General features: G+C 35.1%; 1 protein-coding gene across 7 annotated transcripts in view; it reads right to left on the reverse strand.

Annotated features, from left to right (window-relative positions):
* Positions 1-791: 791 nt before the first annotated feature.
* The window catches only part of LOC131154482 (uncharacterized), a 48,346-nt gene continuing 36,263 nt past the window's right edge, over positions 792-12,874 (reverse strand). The window contains exons 2-10 of one of the 7 annotated variants that reach the window (XM_058107287.1): positions 6,699-7,624; positions 6,453-6,563; positions 6,111-6,296; positions 5,810-5,989; positions 5,486-5,656; positions 4,670-4,808; positions 2,533-2,763; positions 2,316-2,440; positions 792-1,505 (exon numbers count right to left, since the gene is read on the reverse strand). In XM_058107287.1, coding sequence (XP_057963270.1) covers positions 1,441-1,505; positions 2,316-2,440; positions 2,533-2,763; positions 4,670-4,808; positions 5,486-5,656; positions 5,810-5,989; positions 6,111-6,296; positions 6,453-6,563; positions 6,699-7,407 — 1,917 coding nt within the window. In that variant the 5' untranslated portion in view covers positions 7,408-7,624 and the 3' untranslated portion in view covers positions 792-1,440. Of the gene's footprint in view, positions 1,506-2,315; positions 2,441-2,532; positions 2,764-4,575; positions 4,809-5,485; positions 5,657-5,809; positions 5,990-6,110; positions 6,297-6,452; positions 7,625-12,874 lie in introns of those variants that run through there. The other 6 variants (XM_058107288.1, XM_058107283.1, XM_058107282.1 and 3 more) reach the window with 6 other exon arrangements.

A 12,874-nucleotide genomic window follows, 5' to 3' on the forward strand; every position in this document is an offset into this window, starting at 1 on the left:
AGAAGACATCATCTCTTTTAAGATTAATCAAAAAATGAAAACCTTAAGTTCCAAAAAAATGAAAACCTTAAGATTTGACAAATAATACAAGAGATCTTCTTAAGACTAAAAAAATTCCATATAGCACATGGATATTTGATTTTCAAAGCATTCAATCATAACCTTTTCGTGGACTCGAAGATAAATTAAGAAGTAAAAGCATCCCAAAAATTAAATACCTTAAAAAGTCTTGTAGGATTTTTAAAATCTTCAAAAAGATATCTACATCTTTTTGCTAAGCCTGAGTGAAGGTAAGTAGAATTTTTTAATAAAATGTTAAAAGAAATTTGCATCTTTTTACTAAATTTCAAGAAAAATTAGTATCAATTGCCAAATTATTCTATTTTAAATATGAAAACTCTACAACAAGAACAATTTGAGTGGGTGGAATTCCTTAGATTTTGTTTGGATAAGGAAAGAAAATAAAAAAGTGATTTCTTTCTTGTATTGTTTGGATAACTATAGCCAAAAAAAAATTGAGCGATTTGATATCGCATGGATAATAGGAGGGAAAGAAAAAAAAAATAATATCATTTTACCAAAATTAACATTTTATTTGTTAACTAAACCCTTTACATTACTTTTCTATCTTTTTGTTCAATAGGAAATTGTTGACATTTTAAGAAAGACATTTGACATGAATTTTTTTCCCCAAAACTCCATTTTCTGAGGTTTGAAAATGGGTGTTTTCACTTCATCCTTTTCTCTTCCTTCTCTCCATTCATTCTATGAAATGCAATCCAAACAAGTGATTTCCAGAAAAGGGATCTCCAAATATATACATATATAAAAGGATTTTTTGGTTTTTAAGTGGGGCTATAGGCCTATAGCCCACACTCAGGTCTACATATAAATCCGCCTATTGTCAACAGCCAGAACAGATACATTGGCCGTAAATCTGTTCCAACACTTGTTACAAGAAGAATTTTGCAATTTGCACAATGGTTTGCTATAGTTCTACTATTTGAAGAAAGATCACCCTCATGCACAGAGAATGAAGGCATGTGCCATTGTACCGACTCAAAAGGCACCTTAAAGGTTGGCAGAGAGAGAGACATACACACACTTCAACTCCATGATCTAACTGATTCTCACATGGTTTTTTTTTTTTTTTTAATAAGAATCATGAGCAATTTTAACCAAAAAATGATCTTTGATCATTGGGGAAGAGAATTGAAGTCCACAAGAACGAAATTCAATGATGGCAGTATGGGCATCAACCATGATTTTCTCAGACGTCCAAAGTTATTCTGCCATTCTCCAATTATCTCAGAAAAGTAGAACCATTGGGCTGATTAATGTTGGTTCCCGTGGTTTTTTCCCCCGCTGAAATGTTCTGTTCATTACAAGGACGGCTGGCATGAGCCTTGACTAGGGTGTCTCAGAGGCTGATCATGGACCTTAAGTTTGTGTACTGTCCTTCAAACTTCGGTAAACTCCCCACATGAAGAAGCTGCCATCTAGTTCTGTTGCAACATTAAAAACATCAAATATCAAATCACATGCACAGAGGGCTTGCAAATTGTCTGACATTCAGCAACAGTATGGATGATGACATAGATTTGGTACCATGAATGATGTGGCACAAAACAAGTTGATAACTTACATTAATGAAACAGATGGAACTATAATTAAAATGATTGAAGCATAACTTTGGAAAATATGAAAAATGGAAAAGTTCAGGTTGCTAACCATATGGGCTGAGATTCAGATTGATTGAAATAAGAATGGGGAAATGGCATGCATAAAAACAACAGGGGTCATGAGATATTATATTTTAGTTTGAAGTTTTAAACCAACAGTAGTAAATGGCATGTGGCTGAAACATGCAATTGGAATTCTTCAAATGCTAGAAAACCATTTCTCCTTGGACATCTTTGCATTAGCACTATGCTGATAACTCTCAATAATTTGTTATCATCCCAATAATTCCTAGGCCACCAAAACATCTAAAAACTGAAACACAATCCAGAGTTAATTGCAGGTTCAATTTTAAGGAGGATAAAAAAGGGAACCTTGGTCCCCTTAGGGACATCCTTGTGGTTAGGGTTTGGGACTTCCATGATGTCGAATCATGGGAAGGGGAGAAGGGAGATGGACTACCTCTTTTTATGTAGCCCAAGCTAAATGTGAGTCTCCAATGAAACCGAAAAAAAAAAAAGGGCGCCGGGGGGGGGGGGGGGGGGTGGTGGGTTGGGGGGGGGGTGTGGAATTTGAATCTTGGTTGTCAGCAAAATCTGATGGTAAGAAAGTAGAAACAAGATTCACAAGCTCACTTTGGGAATCCTCATGCAAGCATCTAGATGCACAAACCAGTAACTCCACACATCCCATGCAACTCCTCAAAACCAAATCTTGGTTCTCTATGAACTTTAGAAGGAGAGAGTACTTTCTCCTGGACCTACAGCCAAAAGAGCACCTTGAGACTAACAAAAGGATTCTTGAAATACATAAGAAATGAAGCCAAGTACAAACAAAATGAGCCAGGCAAACCTCTCAAAATTTCCAGGATAAAAATACAACGCAATATCATTTTTGTCAGGGCATTCTATCTGAAAGATTTCTGGCCAGAAATCACATCGTGGATGCAGCTTGAACAGTAGAACACCAGCAATCTGTTTTGAAAATTCATAGGCTTTACGAGAAACTTTGGCAGGAGGATGAGCAATGAACCCTTCACACAATCCAACATTAACATTGGGACCAAGAACCTCAAAGCTGCCCCTACAGAGATAAATGACCAGATTACAAATTCAATCTTACATTATTCCTTTCAATTTTCTAAATTAAGCTATTGAAACTAATAATTAGCAACAATGATATTGATAAGTTTTATGGTGTTTTCAATATCAACAGTCTCAGATTGAAAAGAAATAAATTTTAAACATCAATAATACAAAATTCTCATTCCCACCTGGCAATAAACAAATAAATAAATAAAACCACAGAAAAAAATCATGTTATTGCAATAGGATGCAAGAGTTTTGAAATAAGTTTCATCCCTTATACTACTGTTTGCAGAATACCTATTCCCAGAAATAAAATGGTCATGATACAAGAATTTGATAACTTACAGCAGATGCCTCATCATCTCAAAGCAAGTGACAAAGCAAAAATTTGTATGAATTTATAACATGGAATAGATAAGGAATTGCTATTACCAAATTTCATCTTAGGAATGTCTACTCCTATCCTATTCCATGCAGATGGAAAAACACAAGCTTTTACAAGTGAGTTTTTTCTAAATTATAATATCCCTACACAATTTTTATTACATTTTCATCTTACTTCACTCTTCTATTCCTAGGAATAGACATTCCATCAATCAAATGTGACCTTAATTCTTTAGGATTTAGCATAAGGGTCAGGAAATTAAACATTAATCAAAGCAGCTACAGTTTCCAAGCATTAAGAAAACCTGACCATTAAAAGTGGGTTGAACAAAGGCCATACCAATTAAAGGAGTGGTGGGAAGAACATTTGGGTAGTAAACTAAATGCTATTCAACGTTCAAATCTAACCCCCCCCCCCCCAAACCTTTTTCTTCACACGGACAGAAAAAAGGGGGAGAGGGTTGGGTATTTTATTTAGCTGGTTCGATGTCCCCAAATATGTTTTGATTTTGCTCAAGGTACCCTGAATTTTCTGTAGATTGTGGTTATTTCCAGAGATATGACATTGAACTTGCAGTCATGCAGCACTGGATAAAGACATGACTCAATGATTCAACACCAATATATCATCCCTCTCATCTCCATGTCATGAGTTAAAGTTTCTCAATAGAACATTGTCAAGTAAAACAAATTATAACCTCTATGCTCAGTTTCGGGTGGAATTGATGAGATTCAGCTTTGTCCTGGATGCCCCACAATATTTTCCTCTGCCTACGCTCAAGCAACAACCTGTATGCAACACTATTGTGGGGCATTCGGGAAATGCTAGAAAAATGTTGTTGCTTTAGCCATGAAACATAATCGACTAACCCATTATTCAAACAATCCTTGTACAGGCTCACCTGAATCCATTATTCTCACCTGAATCCATAAACGACAATATTATTATTCAATTATGTTTCATGGCTCTTGGCCTAGAAATTCTCACTTGAATAAAATCACTGGGATACAGTTTATCAAATTCTTGAACTAAGGAGCAAATGGACAAAAAAATTTTTCTGTAGTTTATCAAATCCTTGAATGGTGGAATAAATGGACAAAACATAGTGGTTTTGCTTCAAACTTCTTCTCCTAATTACTAGTGAGTTTAAGTTATAGGCACTAGGGGCACTATGTTTTGTCCATTTGTTCCACAATTTAAGGATTTGGTAAACTACAGACAATTGTTTTGTCCATTTGTCACTTGGTTCAAGAATCTGATGAATGAAAATTTCTAGGTCAAGAGCCATGAAACATAATCAAATAATAATAGTTAAACTAATGGTGTGTGCACGTACACGTGCTGCTAATTGTCAAAGTGAAGGGAGCATTTGATTTTGATAGGCTGAGCTCTCAAATGAATTCAGTAATTGTGAAGAATAACCTTGTTCTCAGTATACTTCTCAACCCCTACATATTGCTGCACCTTTCCATCAAAAAGTCAAGAAAATCACAGCATGAATGGGCAGCACACTCACTTCCAAATAACTTCTGCTGCTGGACCATTCTGACGATTTTCCCGTAAGTTAGGTGAAATATTTTGTAGAGTTCTTTCTTGAACCTCAATGTTACTCGCCTCAATGTTACTCGGACAAGTGCCACTACAAAAGTTGCCACCTAGACAAGAGCATGAATACACAAATTAGTAACACAATGGTGATGCATTATAACAGTTAAAACCCAGATGATATAAACATCGTGTCATAACGTCAGCCTAACTGATAGAAAACAACATGAAATTATAGTAACATGAAAACCTGAACAATGACTATTTTTCTAGGATCAGGTTTGAAGAATGCTATTATTCACTATTCAGGATAAAAATCATCAATCTGTGGCATTTTCCTATTGGATTTCTTTTTGAAAGGCAAGAATAGCTTCTTCTTTTTTCTGCAGATGCACAATAACATCACAGAAATATAAGTCCCCAACCATAAAATTCCTCAAAATATTCATTCATCTTTTGCAGAAAGCATAGACAGAACTTTATCAAAACAAGCACTATTGTTTTTTCATTTTCTCTCCTCCACCCCCCTCTCCCCATGGGCTTTCTGCATAATCACCCAAACAGACAGGCTATGCTTTCAAATCCAACATAATGACAGCCCACCTCACCTAGCCAGTCCAAAAACACTATTCCTTTTCCAATTTAACTAACATGGGAAACAAGTCATATTCAATATCTGATTCATTTTAATCAATGAGAAGCAATGAGAAAGCAAAAGGGAATCCAAAATATAAAACTTTATGTCACAAACTGTCAAGTTGACATCTGATCAAATATATTCTCTCACCTGAACTGCTAGCTGAAGGAGGCTTCGTAGCCACAAAGGATATACTCTCTGATACATGGGCCAGGCATTCCCTCCTACTCAAAGCTGCAAGTTCCTTCAAAGGCATCACAACCTCGACAGGATCAGTTCGGAATCTAATTCCTTCTTGGGGAGCTGTCATCACTATTTTTCCTGAAAATATAAAAAACACTCATATAAGCAACCCATTGCAGCGACAACAGTACTGTATTTACAATATAGTAGGCTAAAATTTAATAATACAGTAACAGTGGCATAGTAAAAGTAACACATAACATGATGCACACAGAGATGGGCTAAATTTACCTTTATTCTCGTTCAGACCTAACTTTGCATTGTGGTCAATGCCATTGTTTGGGTTTTCACCTTTCAAGGGACCACAATATCTAGTACTTGAAGCTTCAAGTTCCTTCAAAGGCATTACAACCTCTACAGGATCAGCTCGGAAGCTAATTCCTTCTTGGGGAGCTGACACAACTTCTTTTCCTGAAAATATGAAAAGGCACATGCAAGCAACCCATTGCAGCAATTTAATAATACAGTAACATTGGCATATTAACAGTAACACATAACATCAGTGATGCACACAGAGGGGGGCTAAATTTACCTTTTTTCTCCTTCAGTCCCAACTTTGCTTCCTGATTAAACCCACGAATGCCATTGTTTGGGTTTTCATCTTTCAAGAAATCAGAATGTGTTGTCCATGAAGCTTCAAGTTCCTTTGAAGGAATTACAGCCTCTACCGAATCAGCTTGGAAGCTAATTCCTTCTTGGGGATCTGACACAACTTTTCCTGAAAATATAAAAAAGCACATATCAGCAACCCATTGCAGCAACAACAGAACTGTATTTACAATATAGTAGGCTAAAATTTAATAGTACAGTAACAGTGGCATAGTAATAGTAACACATAACATCAGTGATGCAGACAGAGATGAGCTAAATTTACCTTTTTTCTCCTTCAGTCCCAACTTTGCTACCTGGTTAAACCCACCATCAACGCCATTGCTTGAGTTTTCATCTTGCAAGGAACCAGAGTATCTCGTATTGGTCTGAGGAACTACAAAGCATGAACTAGGATTAGTATTTACAGCAGAAGCAACTGAATTTTGAGGATTATCTTCTGCTGCTACAGTGTCTGTTAAGTTTTCTAATGTAGATTGATAACTTGACTTAGCATTTACAGCAGGAGCACCTCGTTTTCCAGGTCTATCTTCTGCTCCTGTAGTGTTTGTTAATCTTTCTGGTGCAGATTGCTTAGAAGGGGCTCTCAGGCCTTTGTTCGGGGTTTCATCTTTCAAGGAACCAGAATATCTTGTGTTGATCCGAGGAACTACAAAGCATGAACTAGGCTTAGTATTTACAGCAGAAGCAATTGAATTTTGAGGACTATATTCTTCTGCTACAGTGTCTGTTAATCTTTCCAATGTAGATTGATAACTTGGCTTAGCATTTATAGCGGGAGCAGCTCGTTTTCTAGGTCTATCTTCTGCTTCTGTAGTGTTTGTTAATCTTTCTGGTGCAGATCGCTGCTTAGAAGGGGCACTCAGATTGGTTTCCACATCATTTATTGATGTTGACTTTAGAACAGGCTGTCGTTGAGGGGCCGTACATGACTGCATATTGCAAAGTGCATGATGTTTCAGACCCCCTGGAAGTACTGTGAGATTTGTATTCTGTATCGATGAGAAACACCTTGGAGAGACAGGTTTTGGCACCATATTTTTCTTCTTGGAAGTAGAAGGCAATGAACCAGATGGATCATTTGAAGATCCTGAACGACGGGTTGAAACCTGCATTACTCCTTTGGTTCCAGATGTTAAGTTGATGACTTCATCAGAAGAAAGAAATTTTACTTTCATTTTAGCATTATTAACTTGCTGTGCTTTAGAAGAAGACTGCATCCTTGTATTTCAGGGAAATATGGTGGAACTCACAGAATGCACAGAACTAGAATCTAGATTTTCTTGATTGATCATGAGATTTAAGTCAGTAGTTACTCGTCGTATATTTATGCATGAAATCCTGATGAACTATCTTATTAATCCATGAGCATGCTTCAGAAAACCATCGTATTACACTTTTGGAACCCCTCCACTTGCAAATGTTTGCATGCAGTATCTGTATACAAAGAAGAAATTTGTCAAATCAGGTATTCAAAAGAAACAAAAACCATGGGATCATAGAAGTCTAATACATGGAAAAGGGGCACAGGAACCCTTGAGAAAATGCTGTTTTTAACTCTGGTTACACTAGCAATTCAATTTTTCAAAACTAATAATTTGACACTAAAATAAGGGAATTCTAGGGCCTGGTTTTGTACAACCAGGTATAATAAATGCCACAAAAGACAAAAAAAAAAAAAATCAGGGAAAAGGTGGTCAAATCTCAAACACATAACCAAGAGTGACAGAAATGTCATGCATTTATTAATAATCAAGGAACAATTTTTTTAAATATATAAAAATTCTCCTTATCACTTGGTTGGCTATCTTAAAGAGACTCAATACTCTTTATAAATTGAAGAAACAGCTTGTTGTTAATAATTCAGTTTGCAGAATATGCAATAATGCAGAGAAAGAGAGGGATCACCTTTTTTTTCAGTTTTGAAGCATCAAAGAAAATCTATACCAGGATTTTTACAATGTTTAATCTCAATAGAGAACGCAGATCTTGGAGTGACGAATTAGAATGGATTTCTTTGTTTGGAAAGAAAAGGATAAATGACATATGGAGATTGGTTTGGACTGCTCCTGTATATCAGATTTGGAAATCAAGGAAATCTCTTGTCTATGATCAAATAGCATCCAATCCTGAAGCTATAATCTGTAAAGTTCATAAGGAGATTCAAGCTATTATCAGCAGATGCTAGAAAGGTCTTTTGTTTTGCTGTTGTAATGCTGTCGTTTTAGCCTTTGGCTTGGTCCTTAGGTTGTTCTTTTCATTGTACTCTTATTAGTTTTCCCAAGATAATATATTCTCTTACCATTCTTGAAAAAAAAATAATAACGAAACTGTGAAAAAAAATACCCCTTCAAATATACGAAATGTCACAGCAAATATTTTATATGTACAAATATGTTACGCAAGAACAACATCTACATAGAACTACAAGTCCACTAAATAAAACGAACCACGCACTATAAACATTGAGGGCAAATAAAAAAATTCCATTGGGTTCTGGAAAAAAGAAATTAAAATCAGAAAATATAACTGAATTATTTATCTGCCTTTTCAAGCTTTTTTACAAACTAAGCTATTCAAACCCCTAGTCTACAAAATTTATTCATTAACAACCATATACTCTGGGGAAACTGTTTCCTTTCAGATAAACTACACTTTCACACTCAAAAGAGATTATCAAAACTTCAGCGGAACTCAGCAATATTTGGGCAGCCTGAGGGAGGTCAATGATATTTAATAGCAATAGAAGAGATCACCAAACTTTCCCAGTTTCCTGGACCAACCTTTGCTTTCAAACATATATCCTATTTCTCAATCATAAACTAATATTAAGTTTGAAAAGTGGACAGTAAGGATTATAGAATTCTTTAGTTGATAGAAAACGCACCTGAAAGATTAATTCTCAACACCTAAATTTGACTTCTGAAAGTTAGGTGGTTCAGAAGATGTTTTGGTTGGGCTTGCATGAAAATTCACAACAACTTCAAAAATTACAATATAATATATGATTACTTTCCTCTTGAAACCTTTATACGTATTGTTCAAGAAACAGTGCAACACAAAATAAGTACAAGTATACATAGACAGAGATAGTAGAGTCAATTAGGTAGCAAATTTATGGAATGACATTTTTTATGGGATACAAATTCACAACATACATATGAAAGTAAAGATTTGTACAATTATTTGTATATGCATCCAAATTATTAAAGTGATCTGTAAGTAATTCTAAGAATAGGTTACAAACCAACTAGAATCCATCATGCTTTTTAGTAACAAGTTGTCTCCCAGATAAGTTTAATACATGTCGTAGATCCTGTTGTAAAATCTATTTCTATTAATACCTCTTTTTTGTAAAAAAAAACAAACAAAGAAGAAATGGTTCCAACAAACAATAAAGATTTGGCAAAACACAGTGCAATCTAGTCAAACTTTAGAAATATATATTTTTTAAAAATGTTTCATTTTCTGATAAGTAAAGCACCAAAAAATTTAAAAAGACAGGAAACAATAGAATAGACTGAAATCGGGAAGCAAATACAGACATTTGATGGCTAAATTTTATGTGAACAAGAAAACAGGAAAAAATGAGCTTTCTATAAAAGGGAGAAACAGCCTACTGAGGCCATTATTTGGTACCTTCATTTCAGCATCAGGGATGCATCAGTACAGCAGAAAAAAGGAGCTAATAAGTTGCACACATGCTGCTATGACACAAACACGTCTCCAACAGGTTGTCCACATATATGAAGGTACAAGAATCTGCTTTTCCCATTGTTTTACATAGATATTGACATTCTAGGTACAAGGATCTTGCAGAACTGTGACAGAGAGGGGCAATGATTTGTCCCACTATAATACATGTAATGTATTTTAAACTATATATATGGTAAGCTATGGATGCCTCAGGTAAAAATAGTAATCACATTATTGAGGCATAGTTTCTTGGTATGATGACATCAGCTATAAATTCATCGAACCATTATTAGAAAAATATTATGGCTTCAGACACTACCATGAAGAGTCAAATTCAATGAATATGACCATTAATCAAGAATGAGATAATATTGTTTAAACTGTCAGATTTCAAGCCCATTATTACAAATTTAAATATGATAGTAATGCACTGTTTTATGTTATTACCAAGAAAACATGAGGGGCAAAATAAAATATTGCAATCTATCAATCGCCTAAATTCTTCTAAAATTAAAATATTGGCTAAATTAAGATTTGGAAGGGAGTCCACATCGCAAAGCAGTAAAAACTTCAAATTGAAAAGATTATCACATAAATCCAAGAAAAAATTGAGCATACACGTGGGAAAAGAGGGAACTGGCTTTCATGTTTCATCTTTTTTTATTTCCCAGACCAGATAATGATAGGAACATTTATTGATTGTGTAGGGGCTCAATGAGCATAATATAGTGCGTTTGTGTACAAAATCTATATAGTTATTCGCGAGGAAACGTGATCTAGAATAAATTACAATTATTGACTGCTAAATTAATGAAGGGAACAAATATTTTGAAAGCATCTGCAAAATGTTGGTGTCCAAAGTGTTTACCATACATCTTTGAGATTAATTATGCATTTAAGGAGTCCACAAAATGAAGTCCGTGCTACAAAAGGAAAAGGTATCCACCAGTGATGGCAGGGCTTTCCTTTGATACATGTGAAAGTATACAAATGAAAACATTTAATTCTCAAACAATATTAAGAAACGACACAGAAAATAGTAGACATTTAGATGCTGCAGGCATGAGTAGATTCAGAAAACATTTCCAAATTTATTTAGCCCAGTGAGAAGTAAAATAAAAGAACTTACTGCCCAAAATTCCCCCTCTATCATTTTTGACTGTCATCATATCTAAGTACCCCAAAATCTCAGCAAATTGAGCGCGTAGGTCTGGAAACATATCTTGCCAGAGTCGATGCAAAGACCATAAAAATGAAATATATAAGCATTCATGTCCTATTACTGACCAAAAAACATTGCACAAAATTAATGGAGAGAGAAAATGAGAAATTAAGAGAATGGGAGATATATTGGGTAGGTTTATCTTGTCTTAGAAAAAATGCTGCCTAAGTTTAGACACTGTTCTTGTGGTTTACACACATAGCTGCATCCTCCATAGTGAGGGACAGGATTCAAGCCTTTCAATCCAGCAACCAACAGCCCAAAGGGCGTTTTAGGCTGTGGGTAAGTTTAATCATCTTTGACTAGCCATAACTAGCCTGCCTAACAGATAGGAAGTCTTCTATAGATCCTGGTATTAGATCAATGTTGCAGGATTTGTCTAAAGTTGCTCACTTCAGTCTTATTGCATTTTGCAAACAGATACACAATTACAAACTATGAATATGAGGGCATGAACAACTAATGGTAAAGAATTATCTGGAACTCAAAATCAAATTTTATCAACATAAATTTGTATGTTTTCAATATCTGACAATCGAAAAATGCTTCAACACCCCCTTACTTAATACTAGTTCTCAGATATGAGTTGAGTGTTTGCAATAATCAATTAGCAAGCTTGTGCATTACCTCCAAATAATAACATGACATTCAGATTACACAATTCACCACCTAAATTGAAAAATAAATGCTCATATGGTGATCAACTAAAGGAAAGAAGTTACAATAATAATGTTCAATGCAAACCAGACAAGAACTCAAAGAAATGAAGATATTAAAGTTAGAAAGTGAATGGTGAAATTTGTTGATTTAGATGAATAACGATTCTCAATCTACAAAAGAGATATTGGCCAGTAACAAAATAGAAAACATGATCTGTGTAGACAATGATGGATTAAAAAAATTCATTTAATTGATTCAATCGATAGAAGGGCATTTTGAGTTAATTTGAGCTAAGCTCAATATAGGCAAAACCAAAGGCTATGACAGCTCAAAAAACACGGTATCTCTTTCTTTCACCCATAACACAGAAGCATGAAATATTGAGGACTAGTGCTCTCACAGATTACTGCAACCCAATAAAATGCTACAGGTTCTATTTTATCAAGTTAGTATTTCACATGCTTCCATCAACCAACAAATTTTTCAGTGTCTGCAGATAAGATAAATGATCCTTGCAACTGAGATGATGCTTCATGTATTTTAATATATATATATATATGGAAACAAAAATTGAAAAATTTACAAGTCCCTCTGAACTTCTTTAAATAAGACATAAACCCAACAGTGTTAAATGCTTTGGCATCATTTTGATCCTACCAATTATTATTTGACATTTCCTTTTCAAGTTTCTAGTCATTAGCTCACAAGATTGAAGATCCACTTGGGATTTTAGCCCTTCTTCCATTCTGGATAATTAATACCAACCACTTGTGAGAGGAGAAACCATTAAGGAGTATCTCCCTCCCTTTTCACAGGCATCTCTATCTGTCTTTCTCTCTAGAAACATATCTAACATTCTCTACATGGTATCAGAGCCCTAGTGTTTCATTATTCTTCTCCTCCTCCTCCTTCTTCAGCAATCTTTCCTCATCAAACAATCATCAATAGAAGCTAGAGATTGATCTGCCAGAACCCAAGACAACTAGAGGAGCAGGTGCTGACAACAGCCCGGTAGAGTTAGAAGGGAAAAATGGTTCCTAAAATATATGTTTCATTCTAGAGTAAGGCAAAGACGTTATTTTGAGGGTTTGAAGCCCAAAGAAGGCCAT

Source organism: Malania oleifera, chromosome 4 (genome assembly GCF_029873635.1).
Source record: "Malania oleifera isolate guangnan ecotype guangnan chromosome 4, ASM2987363v1, whole genome shotgun sequence".
Taxonomy (NCBI): domain Eukaryota; kingdom Viridiplantae; phylum Streptophyta; class Magnoliopsida; order Santalales; family Ximeniaceae; genus Malania; species Malania oleifera.